This window comes from Argiope bruennichi, chromosome 10 (assembly GCF_947563725.1).
Source record: "Argiope bruennichi chromosome 10, qqArgBrue1.1, whole genome shotgun sequence".
Taxonomy (NCBI): domain Eukaryota; kingdom Metazoa; phylum Arthropoda; class Arachnida; order Araneae; family Araneidae; genus Argiope; species Argiope bruennichi.
This window is the reverse complement of record NC_079160.1, coordinates 108,786,905-108,814,503: the sequence shown is the minus strand read 5'-3', so window position 1 is coordinate 108,814,503 and position 27,599 is coordinate 108,786,905. Positions and strand designations below refer to the sequence as shown.

The following is a 27,599-nucleotide window of genomic DNA, read 5'->3' as shown; positions in this document are numbered from 1 at the left end:
ATATTTCTACAGATTATGAATATTAATTTTCTTTCTATCTGTGTATAAGCATCTTTCTTTCTATCTAATTTTCTTTCTATCTGTGTATAATGTATTTTTTGTTTTAGAATAAGATTTGTGACAAAATATTAAACAAGTGTACTTCAGTTTGTAAAGTGAATTTTCATATGTTATAAACTAAAAATATTTTTACTTGTACATTTTATAAGAAAATGACAACTATCCTTATTTTTAGATTTAAAATAACTTCAGAACTAATTTATGCTACTCATTTACACTATAAAAACATTTAAATCATGCTTGGCTTTAGTGGCCAAAAAAATGCTATGCACATAAAAAGATTTTTTTTTTTTTTCAAGAATTTACTCTTTTTATGTTTTTCAAATTATTGAAGCGATGGTTAATTACCTAAACTCATTATCATAAGCAAATAATCAATTATATTTCAGAATTATATCAGGATTATGCAAGCTGAATATGAAAATGAAATTTTTGATTAATATGAAAATTTTTAATAAATAAATTTTAACAGTAAACATGAACAAAATATAGCATATTTTTCATTTCATTATTTCAAAGTCAGATAAGGTACTTTATATGAAAACTCCTGTTGAATACCGTTAAGATTCAGAAAGATATCAGTAGATTCAATTCTACTGATTTCTGAATTGATCGCCCTCAAAAAACTTAATGTCAATAGGTTTTCAATAAATTGATATTTTGCAAAGTTTAATCCTCAAATGTATATATAAAATTACATAAAAGGCTAGAAATATATTGAATATCATTTCATGCTTAATTTAAAAGTAATGAAATTGTGTAATGTTATTTATTATTATTAATAGCAGCAAAAAGATGTTATTTATTATTATTATTAACTTAGACATCAAACTTTTAACATTGTGCAACTTGATTTACAATATAAAACCTTTTTGGACATCTTACCCGGCAAAAGTGTTAGTAATTAATATTAAATGGGCCATTCCTTTGATTTAAAGTTGATTAAAGTTGAAATATTTTAGCAGAAAATATATATCATTCCAATAAAAAAAAAACTGTCACTGATGTAGAATGTTGTAATACAGGTCAAATTAGAAGTTCCAATTGATCCTACAGTTTTGTAGAAGTAAACTGGTTCACTAAGAGTCTGGGCTTCAACTCCATAAAATATTTATAATTTAAAAATGCTAAATTTCTATTTAATACTCATTTTGAATCAAAATAATTAACAATATTTTTTTCAAATTATCTTTGAAGTTTAAAGAAAATAAAAAATAAAATGAGTTATTTTAATATTTATTATGATTTATTTTTTAAGTTGCGACATCTCATACTTTTTTCAAACAGAACTAATCATACTGCATTCAATAAATATTTGAAAAATACCTTAAAACAATATAATAAACTCAAAAATAAAAAATATTTTTTCATTAATAAAATTTGATTTGTATATGAAAAATAAGTTATTACCTCTTAGAATGATTTTATTCACATTAAATTGATTTCTTTTTGAGATAGAGTGAACTTGGAAAAAAATTATTTTAGTTGTATATACTAATAATAAAATTAGTGTAATTAATTACATGAGAAAAAAATAATAATTTTGTTAATTTTTGAATTTGTTTTATACAAATTAACAAGAACCTTTCAATTTTAACTTTAAACTATATAAAGCATATCTAAGAAAATTTATAATTTTAGATGCATTTATTATAATGTACAAATGTAATTGCTACTTATTATATATCACTGTTACAAATTTTAGTAATATTTGTTTAATTCCTTTTACATTGCAAACCAAAAATTTCCTCAACTAAAATTCACAGGTAAATGGGGGGAAAAAAAGGAAGAAAGAAAGGAAAAAGAAACATTGAATAGAGAATACAAGTATAATATTAATACAAATTAGCAATAAATAATATAATTTCCTAATTTTAGATAAATTTATAAATTGGTTTGAGATCATCACATCATATTTATTTAATATAATTATTCTCATTAAGAAATGAAAGGATGCTAAGCATTAAGACATTTCAAATAAGTGTAAAAAATTCTATCCTGTTATAAACATATAATTATGTATATACAATACTTATAATATAAAAGCAAGAAAATCCTGTTATCATTATCTAGAACATAATTTTTTCAAAAACATACTCAGAATTTAGTGTGTCAGCCATTGTAATTGTATTTTTCAATGACCAAAAAAATTTGTATTTCCTGAAATTTCTGTTATATACATTACTACTTATCCCTAAAGTCCCGAACAATTCGTGCAGCTAAACATAAATGAAAAACTTATATTTTACTAATATTTTAATTATCAGGTTGAACGAAAAAGTTTCAATAACAAAATACACATTGTTTTTCTCACTCTTTCTTTCTTACTCTCTTTGACTTTACAAAAATCCAGCAAGAGTGGTCTGCCAAAATTTTCTTGCATAGTTTCTAATAAAGGTCATTAATAAATGTATTCCAGAGAATGACTTGCATGACACTGGGCTGGAATAGTTACAAAATATCAACCTTTGGAGTGAATTTAGTATTTCTATTGTGTCATTTTTAGCAATTAATTATAATATCCTACATATGGTTAATAGTAACTGAAAATCAAATTTGAGCTTTAAGATGCATTTTTTCAAACTGAATGAAACAAAAATTTGACACAGAAATACAGTAGTTCACACAAAATTACATAATAAAATTTCATATATTTAAGACATTGCATTTTTGAGTTATTGCATTTACATGTTTCTAAGAGTAGCCCTCTAGTTGAATTTGGCTAAAAATTTTATAGGTATATATATTATAGATGTTAAATCTATGTACCAAATTTTATCCATCTAGCTCTCTTTGTTTAGTTGATAACATATTAACTTATATTGAAATAGCTAGACAGACAGACTTAATCCAAATGGATTTTATGCAAAATTTAATAGAAATCTACAAATTTGCAGTAAAAACCATAAAATAAATTTCATATATTATTTATCACATATGAACTGACAAGTGTTTTCTGAAGTTAGAGAGGTACAAAAAAGAGAATTTTGCCACAATCTCAAGTTCAAACTTTTTGACAATTACAATATTTTTCTCAATGTTTTGCATACAAGAAAATAAAATAAAAAGTGGTAAAAAAATTGATTACATTCAGAATTATTAAGAAAATGTTCTATTAATTAAAAATGTTTGAATTGCATTATTTATAATGTTTTTATAAGAATTTATCTACATTTTATTAAGGACAATTATGTGAAAAATATATATGCAGTGAGAATGCATGTAATATGTAATAAAAGCAAAACAAAAAATCTTGACTTATTATCAGTTTTAGTGGTTTAAGTATCACTGCTATTAATATTATCAAATTTATTAAATAGCAAAAAGAAAAAAAAATCAATATTATGATGTTTTGGTTAATCCTCTCATATTATTTAATAATGACTGATAAGAATTGTCATAAAAGCTCTTCAGAACTATCAGTGATTTGATAAGAGAGTAACTGTCAAAATTCAAGTAAAAACATAAATGTAGGCAACATATGATAGTGTAAATAACTTATCTGCCCAGTATTATTCATCAAAGTTTCAAGAAACATGATTCATATTATGAAAATGGAGCTTGAGAAATCAACCTTATGATACTTTGGAACCTCATTTGATCAAAATTTAACAGAAAAAATTTTCATACATAAAAATTTTATCGCTTTCAGATAGGCCTTTCATAAAAATTTTTAATAATAAGCTTGACATATATCAATTTTAAAGTGTTACATTTAGAAAAATTACATTAATTTAAATATTAGTATGTCTCAATCCACTTGGCATTTCCCACAGCAATAACAACAAAACAAATTTCAATAACACACTTTTAAATGCATAGAGTATTATGATATAGTAATTTAAAAGAAACATTTTATAAAAATTTAAGAAGCTACTCTGCCATAGAGAATAAACAGAACAGTATCTTATGAACATTAAAGTTTTGTATTACCTGGTCCATTTGTACAGAAAAATATATAAAAGTGTTCCTTACCCAAGGATTCAAAATATACATATGGAATTAATTTTAAAACCTCAGTTATTCCATTTGTTTAACACATTTGATGTCTTGTATAATTGTAATGAAATCAAATTTACGCAAATTTGTAATATATAATGTGTTACAATATCATGTAAAAAACCTAGTGTGCCAAGTACATTTTTGTCTTTTATTTAGAAGATTTAAGGTTAAAAAATATTGGAAAGTCTATAAAATATTTTTTAAAAATATTAAATATTTAAAATATAAATTCTGCATTATATTCCACACGATATAAATTCTATAATTATATGATACATAAATTCTATAATAATATACTATATAAAATATAATTCTCTATGATTTATATGTCAATATTTAGGAAACTTAAAGAATAGGGAATTTACTGCATAATAAATACAATTATTCATGGAATAAACGCCCCAAAATAAAAATATAAGATCGTAATAAATGTAACTACGGATAGTTTTACCTGTTTTGTAACAAACCTGTGTTCTCTTGGAATAATATATAGAATCTATTTTATCCAGAAAATTTTATTGTTTTTCATGAATACGTATTTCTAATCTTAAAACAATTTTCTTTAGACCGGATATTGTAGGTAACAGACATGACTTCGAGTATGTTTACAATCACTTGAATATAAACAGCGTAAAACCATCTTAATAATAAATAAAACGTTCGAATTTGTTTACAATAATATACTGTTATACAACGTGATAGCTCCGAATACTCAAAATGCATCTGATAAGTGCAAAGGATCTGCATCTGATAAGTGAATTCAATTTGCGAATCGTTTGATTAAGATTCGAGAGTATGAAGATTGATTTATTATTTTGTAAAGACTGTAATGTAAAGTAATTAATTTAATATTTTTACGCATGATTTTAATACTAATTATCATTTATTTATTTAAAATAAATTATTGTTTAAATCATCTTTTTCTCGTGACTTCTCTTTTCTTGATTCTTCTATCCGGATTCCTGATTCTTCAATCCGGATTCTTGAACGGTTTGCGAATCAAGATCTGAGATCGTATTCACATCTGTATACACAGATTTATATTGGGAACTAATTCTTGAAGAATTGTCTGAACGTAAACATAGATATTTATTTGGCTGTTTGAAAAATTTTGCAAGAAATGTTTGGTAGTTGGACAATAAAATACTTGTTGTCTTCAGTTTAGCCTTACATATATACTAAAGTTAAAAGAGCAGAATATTGTTAAGTAAGCTTTAATCAATTAATATTTTTCCTCACTTTCACGGATTCTTTTTTATATCTAAAATATGCCTGCTTAACTGCATTACCTGTTATAAAATAAAATTGTAATCTGATTATTTATTTCTTCTGTCGAGATTCAAAATAGGGGCTATAAAATGAATTAATATTTTTCATTAGAAAAGATACATTTTTTTTCTTTTTATTTGATTAGTATTTAATATATGGAACAAATGTGTGTGTGTTTTTTTTATTGTTGTTGTTGTTTGAGAGCAGTCTGTTGCATTGATAGTTGACTTTCATCTGCTATAAATATGACTGTTAAGTTAAAATCTAATTCGCTGTTTTAAATCTAATACCAATCTTGGCAAATTATTATTCTAAAAATTTCAAATTTGGTGGGCTCACTATGTTGTTATAAACCTAAAAGATAGTTCTGATTTTTTAGTCTTTGTTTTATTTTCTACTAATTATTAAAAGCAGAAATAACAGATTATTCTATGCTGTGTGTAAAAATCAATTCATATTCAACTTTGATGATAATTTGGATTAATTGGATAAATATCATTTATTATATATTTTTTACTGCCATTTCAGCAAAATGTTATATGATATCTCTACGATGTTTGGAATTCTGAATACCAAATAATAAATACAAAAATGGCTCAGTTATATTTAGAGTATTTTCTGCTATTGGGGAGAGGGGCACAAAGATTCAATTTTATTAATTACAACTTGAAAAGTTTGTAATGGGAAAGTCATTTGTTTTACAATTTTACAAGTAAAATGAATAGTTTAATATTATTTATGAAAAAATTCTTTGAAAGGAAAGTCATTGGGTATTTATAAATAGATTTAATTTGTTTTTTGTAAAGATCAATGATGTTTTGATAGTCAAAACACATTATTGTTAATAATTTGTGCAAATTGTTTTTCTTCACATGATTGAAAAATTGTTAATTGCACCTTTTAATATTAATGTTTAACAGTTTGGCTGTATTTTTATGCTGATATAATAATTAGCATGTATTTTGTATGATTTACGTTTTGCAATCCATTTGTTACATATTTTAAAGAAAATGTGATATTACAATTCATTGAAAACATGCATAGAGATGTTAGGTGCATGCAAAGTAATATTTGGTATGTGAATGGTCCCCAATGGATAATTTAGGTATTTTGCTATTCTGGGCAGTGCTTAATTATAAGGCCTCTCTTTTAATAAACTCTCACATAAACTAGTTCTACATTTTTTTTTATTTAATCAATATGTTAATATTTATTTTAAATTATTTGTTATTTTAATAATTTTGTAAAAATATATATCTTTATCTATTATCTCATGACTATCAAACATTATAGCAGATGCTTGATATTTATAACTGTTATAATAACCAAATCAACATGACGAAGGCAGATTAGAGCCTGATCAAATATACTTGGTTAAGCATTAATAACATTTTAATATAATTAATAAAATTTGTATTTTTCACAATCTAATAACATATTACCAAGATAATAACATTATTTTCTTTGACTTGCCTGCAGCCTTCTCAGTCCCAAAGACTTAATTAATTGCCTAGTGAGAAGTCTGCTTCTAATTGTGTCTTTTAATATTTTCTTGCATTATTAAAAACTATCTGAGTATAAAATTAGCAGCAATTAGTAATTATGTTGAAGTAAAAGCTCTCTTATGCAATATAAAACCTTAAATCCGTGGTATATAAATTTTAAACAAAATTTGAAAGCAACTTTGCAAACTTTATGAATTAAATAATATTGTAAAAATTAAATACGTCTCTTTACTAATATGTTTGACAAAATACATTTAACAAATAGAAAGCAAAAAGTAGGTGGTAATATAATTGATATTGTGGTAAATAATGATACTAGTTCATGGATACAAAACTCTATTGTCGACAAATGGGAAAATGACTTAGAAGACATCATCAGTAGCAAAAAATTACTTTTTCCATTTATTCATACATGCAATAAAAATGAAGGGGAATGGCTGAGAAAAGTGAGCAAATCTGTATAAAATAATCTAGTTGCTCTGTTTATCCCCAAACACATTTGCCATTACTATTATGCCATTAAATCCAATAAGAACACGTCAAGATAAATATAATAGTAAAACCCATGCATTGGATTTGGAAAAGGGGTAAATGATATACTTTCTTTTTGAAATGTCTCTAAGCTAGAATTCTTTCTGAAATAAGTACCTGGAAGATGATGATCCCATTACACATTACTTAAATGTGTCATAAAGATTTCTTTGTCTGATAATCTGAATTGGAAACTAAAGAATTCTTTTTTATTATTATTATGAAAATTGCTTCTCAAGAAAAAAATTTTGCTGATGAAGTCACTGTTCAAAAATAGGGGCTAAGTTATTAATAAATATTTATACCCAGTCAACTATAGTTCTTCGATGGAATCAATTTTGCCTACACTGGTACAAAAATCAAGACTCGCTCCTATAGAAATCGATCTACTGAATCAATACAACGAGATATTATATCAGAAAGGTTTTCATTAGACGAAATATGTTTCTATTGATCATCCAAAGTGACAATCTGACTTTTCAAAACATTATTTATTACCAAAGTTGATGAAGTTATCCAAGCGATCGCTACAATGGATTGCTATTTATTAACTCTTTGTCAATTTACATTTTCTAAAAGATGATTATTTTATGTACTACTTATGAAGTAATAAACAGAGATACAATTCTGAGCGAGAAACCTGAATGATCTTTAAAAACTTTTTATTTACTCTCAAGCATTTTAGATGTTGGGATTGTAGCTCCACATATAAATTGCTGCTCTAATATGTTGTGGTAGAAGTGTCCAAGCAAAACGATAAATTTCGGGTCATCTTAAAATATATCCACTAATAGAAATATTTTCAATATGTTTTAAATTTAGAAGTAAACGATGGCATTCTTTACCAATTTGTGTAGAAAGTTCATCATCTCTGTTGATTTTCTCGGTGTCAAAGTATTTTTGGTCTATTAATAACAGGCCCCATTAAACCTACAAGATCCCTATGATATGCATATTAATTAAATAAATAAATAAATAAAAGATGCATATTTTCACAGAATTGTTAAAATAAAGAAAAATCATTAACACGTTGATTAAATTTGTTGAAAAGTGAAACCAAATTCACCAGTTTTTGAAAAAGGGGCCTTATAATATACATTGACTAAGATCCAACCCCCCCCCCCCAAGTCCATCACTGAGTACTAACATGCTATGGAATAACATTACTCCAGAATAATAATTAAAATTTACGTAATTATTATTTACATATAGAAAAGTAAAATGCTTTACGAAATATATAACGATTTTATTGAATCCATCTGAGTAAATACATGTCTTCTCTCAAGTGGATTTTTCTGTATATCTGAATATGAAGAGATTTAATTGGGAAGGATCTTTCGTATTGTTAAGAAGAGAACATTTCGCTTGTCAAATATAAAACTTTACAGTATCTGCATTAAATAATTGCCGAAATATTTTCTAATTTGTTTTCTTTTCTGATATGTGACCTTTCCACAGTTGGAACAATCGTTCCATATGAGAGAATTAATTTTATTATTACTCAGTGCTTATATTTAGTATTTAAGAGCTTATTATTAAGTACTTTTCTATTCTGTGCGCTTATATTTAAGTATCTTTAATAATTTTACCTTTGGATAAGTTGACGGTTTTCTTTTTTCAAAAATTACAAAAGTTTTAGAGAATAACATTACATTATTTTATTTGTTTAGATTTCGAATTCTCATTGTGACTTTGAGGAATGGGTGATTAAGAAAGGAAACAATGTCATCTGCCATCGGAAATTTCTGACAGGAACCGGCAACAGTAAGAAGACAAGGCAACCTCTAAACCCCCTAAATTAAAGCCTCCAGCATATGGCATACTTTTGATGAAAGCCATCGCTGAAAAAAGGGAAGAGAATTGTAGATGTGTTTAACATTTTTGATTTGCGCTATGTTCTTTATTGTTTATTGATATATTTTTTTCATATATCATAACGAACATATAAAAAATTTTTTGCTTATGACTCACCTAGTAAAGCATATTTCTAAGTAAAAAAAAATTGAAAGATTTTTTTTATTCGTACTCCAAAGAAATCATATGTGATAATATACTAAAAAAAAAAAAAAAAAAAAAAGATTAACAGCATTTGAAATTTTATTTGCAAACTGAAGAGATTCTGTATACTTGTAACTAATGAACTAATTTTTTTTCTGAGTGAATTATTTCAAAAATATCTCTTATTATTGCTTTCAAAATAGAGAAAATATGTGGTTCGGACTTATATAGTGAAATGGTTTTTCAGCTCTAAAACTAATTAGTACATTTACGAATCTATGTGTAAAAGAAACCATTTGCTTGTGGCATGTGTAATATGGCATTTTCTGAAAATTCGCATTTAAAGTTACATTTACGAACGCATACGAAAGAGAAACCATTTTCATGCAATGCTTGTAATAAAACGTTTGCTCATATGCAGAGTTTAAAAACGCATATACGGACACATATGAAAGAGAAATCACTAGCTTGTAACATGTGTAATAAAACATTTTCTCACATATCGAGTTTAAAGAATCATTTACGAATACATACCATGGAGAAACCATTTGTATGCCATATTTGTAATAAAGCATTTTCGGAAAAGTCAAATTTAAATTCACATTTGCGAACACATACGAAAGAGAAACCGTTTATATGTGACATATGTAATAATACGTTTTCTCAAAGGGCGAGTTTAAAGAGACATTTACGGATACACACGAAAGAGAAGCCATTTGCATGTGATTTATGCGATAAGACATTTTCTCAAAAGTCAATTTTAAGAAATCATTTACGTACACATACGAAAGAGAAACCGTACGCATGTCACATTTGTAGTCAATCATTTTCCCACAAGACATCTTTTCAGGTGCATTTACGAATGCATACGAAAGAGAAGCCGCACGCTTGCAATATTTGTAACAAAGCGTTTTCTCATAAATCTCATTTAAAATCACATTTGCTGACTCACACGAATCTGAAACCGTTTCCATGTGCCGTCTGCAATAAAGCATTTTCTGAAAGATCGAATATGAAAAGGCATTTACGAATACATCTGAATGTGAATTTTACAGATGCAGGCGTTTGAATGTGATTTATGTAGTTAAAAAAAATTGTTTTCTTTGGGTGGCTTCTTTTGACACACACCATCAAAAACACTTGTGTATACCTGTAGTGTTGCTAATTCATTTTCTTTTAAAAGAGCATTTGAAATGACTTTTATTGATAAAATTGTAATTTTGAATTTTTTTTTAAATCCTTTGCACAAAACGTAACATTTGAAATCTTAGATTTGCAAACTACCACCATTAATTCATTTCATTTCAAATATTTCAGTAAGCTGTCAGCTTCGTGTTATACAATTGTTTTATTTCCAGTAGTATGAAAACGTTTCCGCGCCAACTTCTTGTGAAGAATACATATTAAATAGAAATACGGCATCTGTGAAATGGTTAAACATGATAATACTAGTGTCACATTTCTCAATAATTTGTTTTGTTTGGAATAGGTTTAAACATTAATCATTAATATAAACAGTTATGATATGTGAGTATTACTCAAAGTACAGTTGAAAAAAACATTTCAGTGTCTTAAAGATATTCGAAATAAATCAAAGTTGCGGAATAGATTTACTGCTGATTCCTCCCCCTCCCCCATCTTTATTTAGGGTAGTTCTAATGTCTATTTATTTTGTTGTTGTTAATATTTAATGATTTCTCCATCATTCTCATTTGTGAACAATATTTTTTACTTTCTCGTGTATGAAGTATGGGAAAAAATTTAATCTTCAAAAAATTCGAGTTCTAGATTTTTACAATTCTGCAAGTCACAGACCTCTCTGAGTGTGGAAAACACACTTTTGGCGTTATGTCTGTCTGTCTGTGAACACGATAACTCAGAAACTCTTTGAGTTGGAAGAATAAAATTTGGTATATAGAACTTAGACCAAATTTTCCATTCCATCGGAGATTCCGAAAAAAAAAAAAAATCCATTCAGTGGAAGTCTGTCTGTCTGGTTGTTGAAATACAAGCGAACTCGATAAATACAAAACATAAAGAGCTAAATAGATAAAATTTAGTGCTTAGGTTTAGCACTTAAAATGTAAATTCGTGTCAGATTTTGAAATAAATCTGCCAAAAAAATTGACCTCCTGTCTTTCTGTATTGTCGCATACGCGTAACGGCAGTGACATAAATCAGTGAAATTCGGTATATGAGCTTGCGACACCAACTGTAGTTCGGTTTCAAATTTCAGTTGCAATCAGTTGGAAAAACGCCTTCCAATATCAAATATCAATATTTCGCAACTATTGTTCGCCAAAGCCATGCAAGGCATTCGTGACCCTTAACAAGGTCCACAATTTTAAGTTGGAAAAGAAGAAGAATATATTAGAGATTATGCGAGACTATGTCTACTGATTTAAACTGAAACCCCACATTTGTTCAGTAATCTCATGTTTTCTAGATAAGTTAGATAATCAGTACTTTTATCGTGTTCTAGAATGTCTCATCTATAAAAAAAAAAAAATGTATCTTTGGAAAACGTTTTATCTTCTTATATAAAGTTCATCGTAAGCATGCTTCATCAACTAATACTTTCTTAAGGTAATTTTACCAAGTTTTGAGGTAAATTTAATTACAAATCTTTGTTCCATCCTAATAATTCAGCATTTCTTCCCAAATGAATGGCTGTATCTTTTAGTTTAAGAGACACACAGAACTTTTGACAGTACACCAGCAGATCATCGTACTCCGGTAGATAGAAACATAACACCAGCTTAAACCCTTTTTTGACATTTGATATATTTCCTTTTCTATAAAACATCTGGTTGGATATTTATGACTTAATTACTCGTGTTTTATTTCATAGAGAGCAACTTATTAAAAATGCATATCTGAATTAACTTATATTTTAATGTACTATCAATTAACTTATTAATATTAAAATGTATATATTATATTGTATTTAATAAATTAATAAGCATTTGTATTTTGCTGCAGAAAATTGTAAATAAAAGTATTTCCTTTTAATTATTTTACGGTTATCTATCTGATTAACATTTTAATATGAAATCATACTGAAAGCTTAATGCAAGTTCATTACAGATATATTGTAATTTATTCTGTTTGTTATGAATTATGTTCCCTATTCACAGAAATATGATAAGCAATCGTATGTTTTAATTATGGAATTGGTGTAAATAGTTTCCTGCTTTTAAATTTGTTTTTTAAATTAATCTTTTTAATCGAATTTTTTTATAAATTTAACCATGGAATATGTTTTATTAAATTAAAATGGAGAATTTTTTAATATTTTTTACACTATATAAGTCATTTAATGAAAACTAACTGTAACCATAAATAATGAAAAATTAATTAAACAGTAGATTGAGAAGATTTTCTAGAAATTAGGCAATATTTTATTTTTGGCATAAATGAACTATTATTTTATCTCTTTTACATTTATTGCTTTTTTTGTTAAAGGAACTTGTTGTACTTTATATATTTAATTCTTAATCAGATTGATAATTTTTTAAAAATAAATTGGTTGTGTAGCATTACAAATTATAGATTATCTTGTAATAATACCTACAAATATTATTCGATGTTAAAATAAAATAATATTGGAAATTCAATTTTTGGATAATGTTGGACAAATAATATTGGAAATTCAGTTTTTGGATAATATTGGAAAATAATATTAGAAATTCAATTTTTGGATAATATTGGATAAACAATATTGGAATTTCATTTATCAAATTTCAAAAAAATTGTCTTGACATTTTAAATTATTATTCATCAATTGTAAGAAATTAGAATATGCACCATTTACAGGATTCACTTATGTTTTTATATGACTGTACTGATAATGTCTACACCCAATATCTTGAGCATTTTTTTATATAAACTGGTAATATAAACTCGATGGATGATCTTTACTCGTTGTGTGGAACTGATCATAAGTTGTAACTTTTTGTTTGTATTTACTAAAAGAGTATAGTAGGATACTACATAATTGTAACCATGTTCTTCCCAGAATTCCATCATGATAGACTTTTGGTGAAAATATTAAAAATATTGACATTTTTAATTCTGATGGTAGTAAATGTATTAATTTATTAAAATCATTAAATCTTGATATATTATATTTATTCTTTATGTCATATTTATTCGAAATGTTATATATTTTTTGGTCTATGATATATGTTATTTGGTATTCTGTTTTTTGGGAACATGATAGATATTATTAAATATGTTTATTTTATTGTGGAAATCTGTTTGCGAGTACGTATGTTATGTGGATGCATATCTGTCATTTTTGTAATAAAATCATCTTTTTAATGACTTGTTGCGTTAATTTTTGTTTGTTTTTCCTGTTTAAAATTCTTTGCATAAAGTCATCATTATACTAAATTCTGTTCCAGATAATAATCAATGGTTGCATTTTTTAATTCTATTTGTTGTGGTATATCATATTAAAAAAAGAATTTTCTTAATTTTATAAGTTTTAAGCACTTTTTTAGAATATTCATCTTGATTTATTGATAATTGTGCATATTTCTTTTTAAAAGTAAATACTGTAAAATAAATGTAAATGTTCTGCAATCAGATTTTAGAGTGGAAAGTGAGCTCCATTTGTGTATTACAGTTAACTATCAGATACTGGAAATTCATGAATTATCCATTGATTAGATATTGGATATATTATCCATATCTGATACTGAATATCTATCATTGGATTATCCGTGAATTATCTTATTCACTGGCAGATTAAAGCTCTTTGCACAGTACAATGCAAAGTGGTACAATGCAGCATAATACAGTTGCATTTGCATGTTTATTACTAGTTTCTTTAAGTTATCACAAAACGAATATTATTTCATTCTAATGCTGCTTAGGATAAAAAAAAAGGTAATGAACATGGTATTTTATTATGTAGTACAATGCAGAATTTTTTTAAATTACCTTCGGCAAGTGATAAGCACGCATTTGGAGATTTTAAATAATTATAATTTATGAACAAGTTGATATTTTGTATTAATTATTATTGTATCAATATACAATTTGCCTATATGGATCTTTAATTGACTGTTGAAAATAACGTTGTATTTAAAATACTAAATTTGCTTTCGATTGTCGATCACATGTTACATAACGTATTATTATTTAGAGCTCCTGGTTATTTACAGTAACGATGCGTTGTTAATATCTTCATTAACAAAATCACATTTTGGATAATTTATTTCCAACATATATTATAAAAGTAATTTAATATGCAGAAAAATAGTAAGAATTTACAAATTCGATCGGTTGCAAAACTTTTTGTTGGTATTAATCCATTAAAGCTGTAATTTTTTCCCTCCTTGATACTCTAAGATTAATTAACATATTACATATTGTGTTAACCCCGGGGGGCACCTCGAAATGAGGATGAGATGCTTCCGGCATGGTGATTGGATCTCGCCACCCTGGAGGGTACACAAATACGTAAGAGATCTGACTTCTCCCATCGATGATGGACGTATTTCCTTCGGGTAGGGTTGTACCGTGGCCGGTGACGTGCGGCGGTCCAATCATTCAGCTTATGGTTTAAATCCGTGTGGCGAGTCGGAGAGTCAGTTGGTTGACTTACATATTGTGCTATATTAGAAGCAAATTTTAATTATACTATTTTAATTATACTACTTTAATTTTAATTTAATTTATATTCATGCTGCCTATTGAATGTAGGATAAATATTCAATAACAAAATGTACAAGTAAAATAGTCACAGTGCTTTTTAATGAGCTATATAAATTTAGAAATCAAATCAAAAATAAAATTTCTAAGTTTTTTTATTAGAAAACACTGTCGCATTAAGTTTCGGACCTAAAGTGAAATCATCTCAATTAGAAACCAACTCCATCTCTCTGAAAAGTGTCTGCGCAACCTATATTGTCACCACATAGGTTAACCACTCCACTCGTTATCACTTTTTTAAGAACGCTTTTTAATAAGAGTCACACGTATGATTGTCATTAGTAATCAATTACTCAATGCGGGATGAGTCAGTCACCAAAGAAATGTTAAAATCTTCTGCTGTCTCTCCTTCTCTAAATACATGTCTACTGATAGGTTTGTATAAGTTGCTTTTGACATGACCTCATGGGTTTACAAATATTGGCCACTAGCACTTCCGAATGAAAGCCAAGATAATCCATACTCAAAATACAAAAATTTTAAATACAATATGCTTTTAAACAATATATGCTAAAATAAAAAACTACTCTAACTACGAAAATTCTGAAGTTAGTAATCAATACTCATGTTTTTATGCACAATATCTTAATAAACCACTGAACAATAATAATAATTGTAAAAATACTTTAATTTAGTAAATAATTATGCACAACAAAGTCATGGAATATGCAAAAATGATTGCAACTAGTACAGAGAGACAGGCATTCACTATAAATAGAAAAATGTAGCAGAAATATTGTTCAACAATAATAATGTAAGGAATCTGTTTATCATAATATAAATCATGGGAGAATTGTCTCCCAAAAACTTTTTGTCATACTGTCTTTAATAAAGGTGTTATCCCTCTCATTCTGCATAGAATAATGCCGCGAAAACTTTGCATGGCATTGGTGAAAGTTCGAAATATTAATCTATGGTGCGAATTTAGCAAGTTTGCTGAATCTCTCGTGTGCTGCTTGGCGATTAATCCCTAGCAATAGATACTCGAAGATAGAATTTAACTTTTAGATGTTTTGTTTCCAACAAATTGGAACAAAAATCTGACACAGAACTTCAATTGCCGGTACAAAATCACATAATGAGTTTCATATATTTAAGTCATTGTGTTTTTGAGTTATCGCGTTTACATGCTTATGAAAGTACAGACCGACAGACAGCCAACCTCTTGGCAGATTTAGTTCCAAATTTAGCGAGTATCTACATTTTAGATGTTAAATCTGTGTAACAAATTTTATCCATTTATCTTTCTTCGTTTTGTAACTATCGTGCTAAAATATTTTCGAACTAACGGACAGACAAACTTCCTCTGAACCCTTTCGCTCACAATTTGATAGAAATATAAAAATTCCGTGTCAAGACCATACACCAAATTTCATTCATCTAAGTCTTTTTGAGTTATCGTGTCACAGGCAGACGTACGATTTTTTTTATGAAGGATATAAATATAAATAATTTTTTATTTGTATTTCTTTAATATATTAAAAGTTTCATACAACAAACTATCTCAATTTTTATTTGGTTCTAATTTAAATTATTAAAATTAGGAAGGAGAAAATTCTTTGTGTAAGTTTACCATAAAATTTTTAACTAATTTTATAAAATTTGTTTTTGAAATATTTTTATGATACATTTTATTTTATTTATCCAAAGACTGGTCCGATATAACGGTTATTGTGAAGTTATTTATAATATTTAAAAAATTATATATAAAATGTTTCGTACTTGATAGGAATCAAATGCAAAACATTTTATATATCATTATTTAGATTTAACTGCATTTTATATATCTTTAGATATCATTATATATATATATATATATATATATATATATATATATATATATATATATATATATATATATATATATATAATGATATCTAAAGATATATTTAAGAGATATCATTTTATCTCTATCTCCCTCTCTCTCTACATATATATATATATATGTAATGATATTTTAAACTCTCAATTTCAATTTAATTAATTTCCAAGAATTTATCTTAATTTAGCCCATAGTAACTTCATTCTAAAAATATTCTCTTATTTCGTGATCCAATTCCACTTTTCTACTTAATTAATTCAAGAAAAGCTTTGTTAAATTGTTGAATCAGCTAAAATCTAACTTTCCCACACTACGCGTGAAGAGATAACATACCGCTGATCAAGCAAATTCTTTCTTAAAAGATCCCTGTGTTTCCCTTACATGTGATCGACATGCGTCAGAAATCCCTATCAGTATCTTATTAATATATTGGCACTGTGAAGAGATATTTTCCCTATCAAAATCTAAGGTTATATAAGGCGAGGGATAATTTATTTCGGCCCCTTCTTCCCCACTCTGGCTTTTGTACTGCGCTGTGGCGGACGCCTTGTCCGCGTCTCTGCTTGTAAATAATTATGCTTTCCCGATGGATATTAAAAAGAATTTAAAAATGTTAAAATGTCTCTTCACTGCTGGTCACAACTGCATCCTGCTTCACAACAAATAATGTTACATATTAAAAAGCCGACAGGATTCGAAAGTATTATATATATATATATATATATATATATATATATATATATATATGTAGAGAGAGAGGGAGATAAAGATAAAATGATATCTCTTAAACTAACTAATTTAAATCCTAATTAATTTCCTAATTTTTATCCTAAATTAAACCATATAAACTTCAATCTAAAGTGTTCTTTTATTTCCTGATCCATTTCCACTTTTTTATTTAATTAATTTTACAAGCGCTCTTAAAACTGCTGGTTTCAGCATTTTCTCACGCTCCGAGTGAAGGGATAAAAATCCCTAATGCTTGCAACATTCTTTTAAAGATACCTAAATTTCCCTTTCCTAAGATACACATGTCAAAGAAATTCCTATCAAAATCTCATAATAAAAGCAGTGAAGCGAAAAATATTGGTCTCTTATTCTTCTACTTTTATATCGCGATGCAAACTGACGCAGTGCTAATCGCTTTGTACGTAAATTATGGCGCGCGTGGAGAAATAATTCAAAATTTATGAAGTTCAAAAGTTTCTTCTGTTTGGACAAGCGACTGCTAAAAGATGTTTAAACAGACAAACACACATACGTATAATATAAAGAGAGAGCGGGGGGAGGGCGCAATTTTAATTGTTTGCGGTAGGTGCCCTTTTATATTGGCATGTCACTGATTGAAGACTTCATAGTTGAAATTCCCATATTATGCTCTCCATTAAAATCGGAAAAAAAGATCTTAAAAATCTTATAAAATGTTTCTATTCTTCGCAGATAAAGGATCTTAATTGCTATGCAAAGAAGGTAATTGGGGGGGGGGGAGTAACAAAACTAAAAATTAATCCACAGTCCTTCTAATTTCATTCGCATGCAAAAATGTCCTTCGATTTTCCCTCGGAATTGATTTATGTCTTCTTCAATCAAACTTATTTGCTGAACATAAATTATACAGAGGGAAATTTCTGAGGCCAAATTTATATGCAGGTTTAATTTTAAATGATAAAAAGGAATAACTTTCAGCCCAATTCTCAATTTTATTTTTATTGCATTTTGTCCACATGGTAGACTGCTTAATTAAACCGGAAGCTAAGGGATACTTCCGATATCGTGGATGATCGCCAAGAGATAATCGCCAAATAGTAAACAAAATGAGCGATAACTCACTGATTTCGGGTGCATATTTGTTTCTTAGCATGTGTTATTGATACCGCCCTTTGATTTGTTAAAAGTAAGTGGTTCCTACACTTACCTTGCTTGCGCTTAAAAACCTTACCTTGCTTGCTTACCTTCCTTGCGCTTTAAAAATTAGTTCTTACTTTCTGCGCTAGATATATTGTGGTATAAGAAATGCATTACTGCGCATATTGCACCGCGCAAGGTTTACCAAAGAGAGCTATGAAGCGATTAACATTAGGCAAGTTTGGCGATACGAAAAGTAAACAAACTGGCAACATTCTGACCATCCGCGACGTCGGAAGCATTCCCGAAACTTTTCATCGGGAAAAGGGTATATTTTAGTACTTTTGTAAGTACCCTTTTCCTCCTTGCTTTTTTATCTCAATGATAAAATATGGTGCTTATGTGACCTAAATTGATATTAAATTTTGCTCGTTATTCAAATTGCTTTATTTATTTATTGACATTTTTTTAAAGTAGTTTTTTTAGATGAAAACATGATTCTTTGAAATGACAGGAATTTGTTTAAAAATGTTAAATGGAACAATACGTATACGTTAATATATCTTTACCAATAAATCTTTAAAAAAAGCAAATTGCAATCAATGTTATTTTAAAACTCATAGATGCGAAAAACAATCTAATAATGTTCAAAGGTAAGAAAGACAATGTAATTAAAAATAATATCATACATTCAGTGGATCTCAAAATTGAGTGTACTCTACTCACCTTTCTTTTTTAAACTCTATAAAATCATGTTAAAACCTTATAATATAATAATTAAAATAATATTGAGAATCTTATGAGCATAACTTATGCATGGAAGTTGCTACTTTCCTTAAAAATATTATTCAAATCACTATTTTTCTAATATGAATCTGTATTAATAAATCTTAAGTTATAAATAATTGATTTTTGAGCAAAAAAAAGAGCAAAATTGAAATATTTGTGTATTAAAATGAGTTTTAAAACTATAGCCAATATAGATGTGTCAAAAACAGTCATTCAAATATTTGAGGAATTAAGTTTCTTCATAAAATTACCAAATAAATAATGTAGCCATAGATACATTTAAAAAAATCCCTAAAAAATATTAGTTAGGTAAAGTTAGCAATAAAATTAGAATATTAAAGCTTCTGGTATAAAGTTTAAATTTGAGAATTTAAAAAAAGAAAGAAAAGAGAAATGTTTGCTTAATTTACTTTTCCTACATCTACTTCTATTTCCTACTTCCTATTAAGAAAAGAGTTTTGTTTTAGAAACTATTCAATAAGTCCTCTGAAAAATATATTTTAATAGTTTTCTAGTGTGAAAGAAATTATTTATTTCAGTAAAATATCAAGAAACAAGAATTGTATTTGTTCTAAATTGTGTATTATTTGCAATGTGACTTGATTTCTACAATCATTCAATGATGAAGGTGGATTTAATTTTTTTTAGTGATGATCAAGATTATTTTAGGCAAAAGTCTAATTCTTAGCTTCTCTGTATTATTATACATTAGTATTTATATTATTCTGCATTATGAATGTTTAATTCCTGTATGGGTATGTATGTCTACAAAAATTATGATGAATTCAACTTTTATTGATGGATTGATAGATAAAAAAGACATATTTGGAAAGACTTCTTTTTATATTGAAATCTGTTAAATTAAATTAATATTTAATTTTTGTTATATTTTAAAATAAAATTTAAAGCAGGATATCATTTTAGATATTAATTGCATATTTTACAAGGTAACAATTTTAAGCATTCAACTAAAATTGTTAATTTTGCTTGTTGTATTACTGTAAAATTACCTGCTTTTCTTTCATATTTATATCTCAATTTCATTAAAGATTTCATAACCAAATAGAAAAATTGATTCAAAAACACAATATCAAAAGTGAGAAATTCATTTTATCCAGTGGAATAGCCAAAAACCAGTTTTGGTTGCAGAAAGCTATTTCATTTGATTTTTATAATATTATATAATATTTTGTGTTATTTGAAAAAATTTATTGTGATAATGACTTTTTCCAAGCTTTTCCTTGCTGAATTTTAGATAATGTATCTTGTTTTAGCAGTTGTTTTCTAGAACAGTTAGTTAATATAACTGATCTTATTTTAGCTGCTATTGTTACTGTAAAAATATCATAATAATTTTGCAGTTTAACAATCTTGGTTTGCTTACCTTGATTCCTAAATTACTTTTTTAATCTTAAAAAGTGGTGTTTTCTCTCGGGAGGGTTATGATGTAAAGTTTTTGACCCCCCCCCCCCCTAAAAAAAGGGTGGTAATTAAGGGTAGGAAGTTTTGACGATGTATCTAGATTTTCACATGAAATAAATATTGTTGAAAAAAAGTAGAAGGATTGTATTTGGGAAAATGGTTATTTGGTTTTGCCAATTATTTTAAATATATACATAAGGAGTGAAACACATGATAACAAACTTAAGATTAAATGTTATTTTTAGATTAGTTTGACATCAGTCAAGTACATTTTAAATATATGGATTTTAGGACAGAAAAGTACCATTTAAAAAATTAAAGTATTTCAAAGAATCTTGCATATTATGCATGATACAAATGATAATTGAAAACTAGAATGTAAATTAAGAAATTTAGTTTTTTTAATCATAGTGAAACACTGCCGACAATAATTGTAAACAAAATGTATCCAAGTCATAAGAACATTTAAAATCTGTTTCAATATCTGTCTACTTCTTATTTAAATTCTAATTTTTATTTAAAAAGTATGGAACATTTTTAATGTGATTCACTGTTAAGAATTTTACCTTGATTAATCATATATTATTATTCAAAAAGAATTTTCTACCTTGATATATTGTATATTAATATTGTTTCTTCTGAAAAATATCTTATATAATTAATAATTTTCTTTCTTTTTTATTTTTATTTTATGCCACAATTAAAGAATGTGAATATTTATAATAATGCTAAGAATAAACTTTTCTCTTTCAGAAGACGTGGAGATGTCAGTTTCTAAGAAAATTATCATCATTGTTTGAAGGATTTGAAACAATTTTTGACGGGGGGGAAAATGAAAATAAATTATTTTTCATTAATACAATAATGCATGTTTAAAAGAAGTTTTTAAAAAATATTGCAACTGTTTATTTCATACTGAATATCATTAAAGTCTTTTTTTTGTTGTGAAAATCAAATATGTGCTAATATGTACTGGAGAACTGGAATTCAATGTTGGAGATAAAAGATAGATGCTATATTTTATATATTCTAGTATTAATTTCTTTATAGCAAGATGAGTGATAATTCAAGTACACTTGATATGATTTACCCTCTTAATCTAGAGGAAAATTGTGAAACAGAACTTGCAAAGAATGAGAGCCTAATTTATCCATATCGTATTCTACACAAAAATAAACCTATTGCATGCAATATCTGCAGCAAATCATTTTCAACCTTGTCTAAATTTAACAAGCATTATAAAATTCATTCAAATCAAAATCCTTTTGTGTGTGATCTTTGTGGAAAGTCTTTTTTAAGGAAGAGCCATTTTGATACCCATTATCTTACTCACAGCAATGTAAAATCATTTATATGCAATGTATGTTCCAAAGGATTTACTCGCAAGGATTGTTTACGTACACATTATCTTACTCATACAAATGAAAAGCCTTTTAAGTGTGAAATATGTGGCAAAGGATTTTCCCAAAAGAGTCATTTAAATAAACATCATCATATACATTCAGATGAGAAGACACTTGTTTGCAATGTGTGTGGAAAATATTTTTCTCATAGAAGTTATTTAAATTCTCATTTAATTACACACACAAATGAAAAAATTTATTCATGTGAGTTGTGTAACAAAGCATTCTCTCGTAAAGGTAGTCTTGGTAGACATTGTCTTACTCATATGAATGAAAAACCTTTTGTTTGTGATTTGTGTGGCAAATCATTTTCTCAGAAATGCAATTTAAATAAACACCGCCGAACCCATAGAGATAAGAATATTTCCTTGTAACATAAATAGTGACAATTTCTTATTAATATGAATGAAACCCTGTGATGTGTAGTTGTGAAGCAGTAGTTTCTTTTCCTGAGAATTATAAACATTTTGCTAGAAATATATATATAAACTTTCTTTAAAAAATAACTAAACTGCATGTTATCTTTTCTGCAGTTGTGAGAATTTCTTGAAGCAAAAATTAATCTACCATAAAATTTACTGATAGAAATAAAATTCTGTTTTCAATAATGCATTAGCTCATTTGAAATGACATATTTACTATAAAAATTCTTTTTATGTGGTGTGCATTGCTATGTATTAACTTGCATGTTTTGTTTTCTGTGCTCTTAATTTATTAACATAAAATGGAGTGGTTTTGTAAGCATATACATTTCAAGTTGTAAAAATTCAACTTAAGTATTTATAAAAAAAATTGGTTTTTTTTTTGTTTTTTGTTTTTTTTTTTTTTGTTTTTTTCATGACATTTTTTATGAAAATGCTTTGAAATCTTTTGTTCCCATTAGAAAATATGATAAAATGTTTTATGTTGATAATTTTACTATACCAATATTTAGATGTTTTGCTAATTCTTATTATATGCTCTTTACAGTATATGGGCTTCAATTCGATTGTTATATATTTATCAGATTCGGGGATTTCATATTATTTGTAGAATTTATCTTTACTATAACTGTCAATAAATTATTTTCATAGAAGGTAGAAACTTAAACCTTGAAAACAAAATAAAAATACTTTACATTTTATTGTAAAGAAATTCTGCATCATACCACTTAGGCTATTGAAGTATTTATGTTTTCTGTGCATATTTGTTTAGCTCCGTATATTTTGTTTTTTACGATCACTCTTTTAAGGTTAAGCTTTGAAGGCTATTATTTTATTTCGAAAAGATTTATTCAATTATCTTTAATATAAACAAGATGAAAGATTCACAGTGTGAAAAGGATTTTTTTTTTTTTTTTTTCTAATTCTTAGATTTTTTGGGGGGGGTGGGGGAAAATCTCCCCCTCTCCCTCAAGACTAGTTCATAAAGTTTCAACAACAATGAAAAAAAGATTAATTTGATTATCTGATGGTTCCACACTCTTTAAAAGAGAGCCAAAAATTGTGACAAATGGTTCATTATTTATATAAATGTTTATTGTAAGCAATGTACTTTTATCTACATTTTTTTAGGCTTATCATCATGCATTTAAATGTAATTTGTGAAATTTATCCTTGTGACAATCAACAATAAATCAAATTTTGCTAAGAAATAGTTCTATTTATAAACTCGCTATCATTTTTTTATAATTCGATCTATTATTTTTAATTCATGAACTGATGCACCTTCTCCCTTACCATTATTTCCCCAATGCTTTCATCTACCAGATACAATCCATTGATAAAATTAGCTAACTTGCCATATGTAGATGTGTTTTTCAAATAGTAGTATTATAGTCTTTATATCTGCAATCATATTCTTTAAATGTGTTTTCCATATCATTACAGTTTAACTATTTAAAGGTAACAACTTTTGTTTCATATATGCTTAATTATATAAATAAAAAGAGCAGCTTTGGCACTAATTGGGGTAACATAACCATAATTTTCATTAAGAGATAAGTACAGAAAAGTTGTTCTGCAGCTCATAATAGATTAAATTAAAAGTGCTATTATATATTTGTGATAGAAAATGAAATGTATTTCATTCTGTTATGGCGAACTTAGTTGACTTAATCACGGTGTACATTTTTCTTATTGTTTATATACACATGAAATTGCTTAATTGTTTCAGTTGGTGGCTTTTACTTGTGAATCATTTCTCACTGTAATGCTTTTTTCAAAAAGTTTTATTCATTTGAGTTTTTAATCTCAAATTAGCGATCCATATTTTTAAAAAGTATGAGAAAAAAAAATGTTAAATAAAAACTTATTTTTGTATCTTTTATTATAGGCATATAGATAAATGTTTCTTATTATCATATTTTAGTAAATTACTTACTTTAATTTTAATATGAGTAATTTCTTATCATAAAATTGTTTTAATAAAAAACTGTTAGTTATTGATTTAGAGATAAACTCAATTTTTTTCTTATAATGGGAATATTGCCAAGAAATTGTAAATTGCTTTCCATCTTTCACCCAGATGATTAGAAGAAATGGTTTATTGTCTCAGTTTGGACGGCCATGGAATTGCTATTCTAGTTTTTCCTTGGTACTGAATAATTTACCCATCTTATATAGATAAAGAAATAGAACAGGAAATAAAATAATCAACCTGATTTTTGTAGGAGATCGTTTAATGAGGGAAAGAATGAAACTTGATTGATTTCTAACAGAGTTTTGCTAAATCTGAACAACACAACTGACAATATGCGACTACAAGATCAGAATTGTTTTAAGTTCCCTCCCATCTGCAATATTGTAAATTTTTCTTTGACCTAATGTTGCAATATATATATATATTTAATAGATTTTGATGTTCCTTTCTTCATGGTTCTTGAAGTATAAAGAGAGTATCTGTGTGAAAAATGCTGTTATTTATTAAATGTTTATGTTATTTATTATTATGGTTTTGTTTATATACTATGTTTTAACTGTAAAATTATCTATAAATTATTTATGAATTAATGTGATAAATTCTTTTTTTTAATCAGTGTAAATATTGTATGTTACTATAATTATTGTATCAGAGACTTATTACTCTATTCAAGACAAAATTACAAGTATTAACAAAAAGAATTCTTTGCTGAATCATAAGAAATATTGTCTTTTGGAATTCAAAATTGTAGCAATCTATGAAATTTTCTTATATTACTTTTTCTGAGATTTCTTAAGTGTCAAAAAGAAAATAAAAATAAAAATGTGTACTCAAGGGTCACCTGTCTGAGGGTGACCCTTGTGAAAGTCTTCAGGCTGGATTCATCATTTCTTTTTTTTTTTTTTTTTTTTTTCCTTTTTTGCATTTGAACTTAATATTTATTTCTAATTTGATAAAAATGTGTGTAATTTTGTTTTATGCTTATTTATGCACCATTTTCTTTTTATTATTATTATTATTATTATAACTGTACATGATTTCTAATTCAAAATCGTTGGTATTTTGAATCCCCCCCTTCTTGAATTTCCTATAAATATAATGCTAAAGTGTTGCTTTAGCTCAGATTTATGTAGGTTCATTCAAAGTTAAAATTAAAAGTAGTAAAAATATATCTTTTATTTCTCAATTATTTTTGTTAGCTTAATGTTTTAATCCTTTATCTTTAATGATAGTAAGTGAATAAGTATTTAAGGCCTTAATTCACTAGAAGATTTTACGGTTGTACAAAGTGATTAATCAAAAATGAATAATTTTTCCCGTGTTTTAAAAGGATCTAATAATTTGTTTTTAAAATTATTTATTTATACATAAATTGCATTATTTTTATTTATTAAAATTACTGCTAATGTATACAATTATTATTAAAATTTAGTTATAATCATTAACATTTATTTATTGGCATTACCTATTGTTCATTTAGTAATTGCATGCCATTTTGTGTGAGTTTTACATATTACAGGTGTATATTTACTCTCGAATTTAACTTAAAATTGATCTTCTCTCTTGCTGTACTCATTTTTAGATTGTTTTTCTTAGTTTTTTTTTTTTTTTGCTAAATAGAATTTTTATTGTGACTCCATCATCTTTAGAATAAACAACATTCACAATATTAAAATTCAAACAATGCAACGAAGGAAAATGTATATACATTTATGGAAAATAAATAATGTAGATGTGTTTTTTATTTTCAGTATTCCATTTTTCTTCTTATCAGCGTTCACTAAGCAAAATTGATTTGAATCTTTCTTATCTTCAGTGGATGTAGATATATAGAGTAGTTTTTGTAATACTATGCTGATATAAGTATTTATTGTACCATTCTAAAGGGGTGCAAAGAAGCAATTTGAAATGACATGGCCTTTCTTTTGAAGATTGTTGTTTTAGAATAGTTTAATCTTTAGTTATTCATTTTCATCTGCAATAGTTTTATTCTAAATTTGAAGCTGACATTTTTATTCTAAATGAGGAATTTTTTAAGAAAAAAAATATTACTCATAAAATTCTCAATATACATTAATAAATTAAAGGAAGAAAATTTAGAATGAAAAAAGGGTAAATTGAGAGTCGAATATAATGATTTATTAATTTGATATGCTGGCAGATTCTTAAAATGAGTGCTGGATGATATTAGATCAGGTTAGTTATAGCCTTAAAATATTTTTATGATTATCTCTTTGGGGCTTAAAACGGACACAATAGTCAGTATATATTTCATTTAAGAAATAAAATAATATGTCATTTTTGATTATCATTGATCTTGTTTATATTAAATATCCTAACGGGTAGCAAAAGTTTTCCAATTCAACTAGGGTTTTCCATCTAATACCAAAACAGCCATCCTTTACGTCAACAATGATTATCGTTTTCACTTAATGATTTAGTTTAAAGTAAATTGTTCGATTTCATATTTAGTTTTGCGTAACCTCAAAATGGTGTAATAGCTTATCTTCTGGATGTTTTCTCTTTTGGGGAAAATTAAAAGGAATAATGAAATCGGGGAACCTTTCTTTTTCCGAATTAATTGACTGCAGATGTTTAGCAAGGGGGAAAAAAAAAGATGATTCAGAAATGACATTTCGATGTTCTGTTCAAAAACCATAAAAATTTCAATATTTTTTACTCAAATGGATTAAGCATGTACAGAATCCATATCGCCAAATCTTGCATGGAATTGGCATTTTAATTTGTTTTTATTTTTTCTCGACCACTCACCCTCATAGTCCTCCCCCTGGTGTGGTGTGGTTTGGCCAGCTCAGTGTCGTCCTCGTCATC

The 27,599-nt window shown here is 26.7% G+C and overlaps 2 protein-coding genes and 1 long non-coding RNA gene across 3 annotated transcripts; all 3 read left to right on the top strand.

The window, feature by feature from the left end:
- The first annotated feature begins 5,129 nt into the window (after positions 1-5,129).
- Positions 5,130-9,333, top strand: LOC129987421 (uncharacterized). Its single transcript, XR_008785581.1, has 2 exons — positions 5,130-5,269; positions 9,038-9,333. It is a non-coding gene; the product is annotated as an uncharacterized LOC129987421 (long non-coding RNA).
- Positions 9,334-9,446: 113 nt separating this feature from the next.
- Positions 9,447-12,732, top strand: LOC129987433 (gastrula zinc finger protein XlCGF7.1-like). The gene has a single exon (XM_056095417.1). It carries the CDS (start codon positions 9,673-9,675, stop codon positions 10,432-10,434), a length of 762 nt encoding a protein of 253 aa, XP_055951392.1. The 5' UTR covers positions 9,447-9,672; the 3' UTR covers positions 10,435-12,732.
- A 6,018-nt stretch (positions 12,733-18,750) lies between these two features.
- Positions 18,751-25,647, top strand: LOC129989321 (oocyte zinc finger protein XlCOF15-like). Its single transcript, XM_056097776.1, has 2 exons — positions 18,751-19,099; positions 21,718-25,647. The coding sequence occupies exon 2, from the start codon at positions 22,019-22,021 to the stop codon at positions 22,739-22,741; it is 723 nt and encodes a 240-aa protein (XP_055953751.1). The 5' UTR covers positions 18,751-19,099; positions 21,718-22,018; the 3' UTR covers positions 22,742-25,647.
- Positions 25,648-27,599: the final 1,952 nt, after the last annotated feature.

Bases quoted from the DNA above. Each gene is read 5' to 3' on its own strand.
- LOC129989321 (XM_056097776.1), top strand. From the start codon at position 22,019: ATGAGTGATAATTCAAGTACACTTGATATGATTTACCCTCTTAATCTA.
- LOC129987433 (XM_056095417.1), top strand. From the start codon at position 9,673: ATGTGTAATATGGCATTTTCTGAAAATTCGCATTTAAAGTTACATTTA.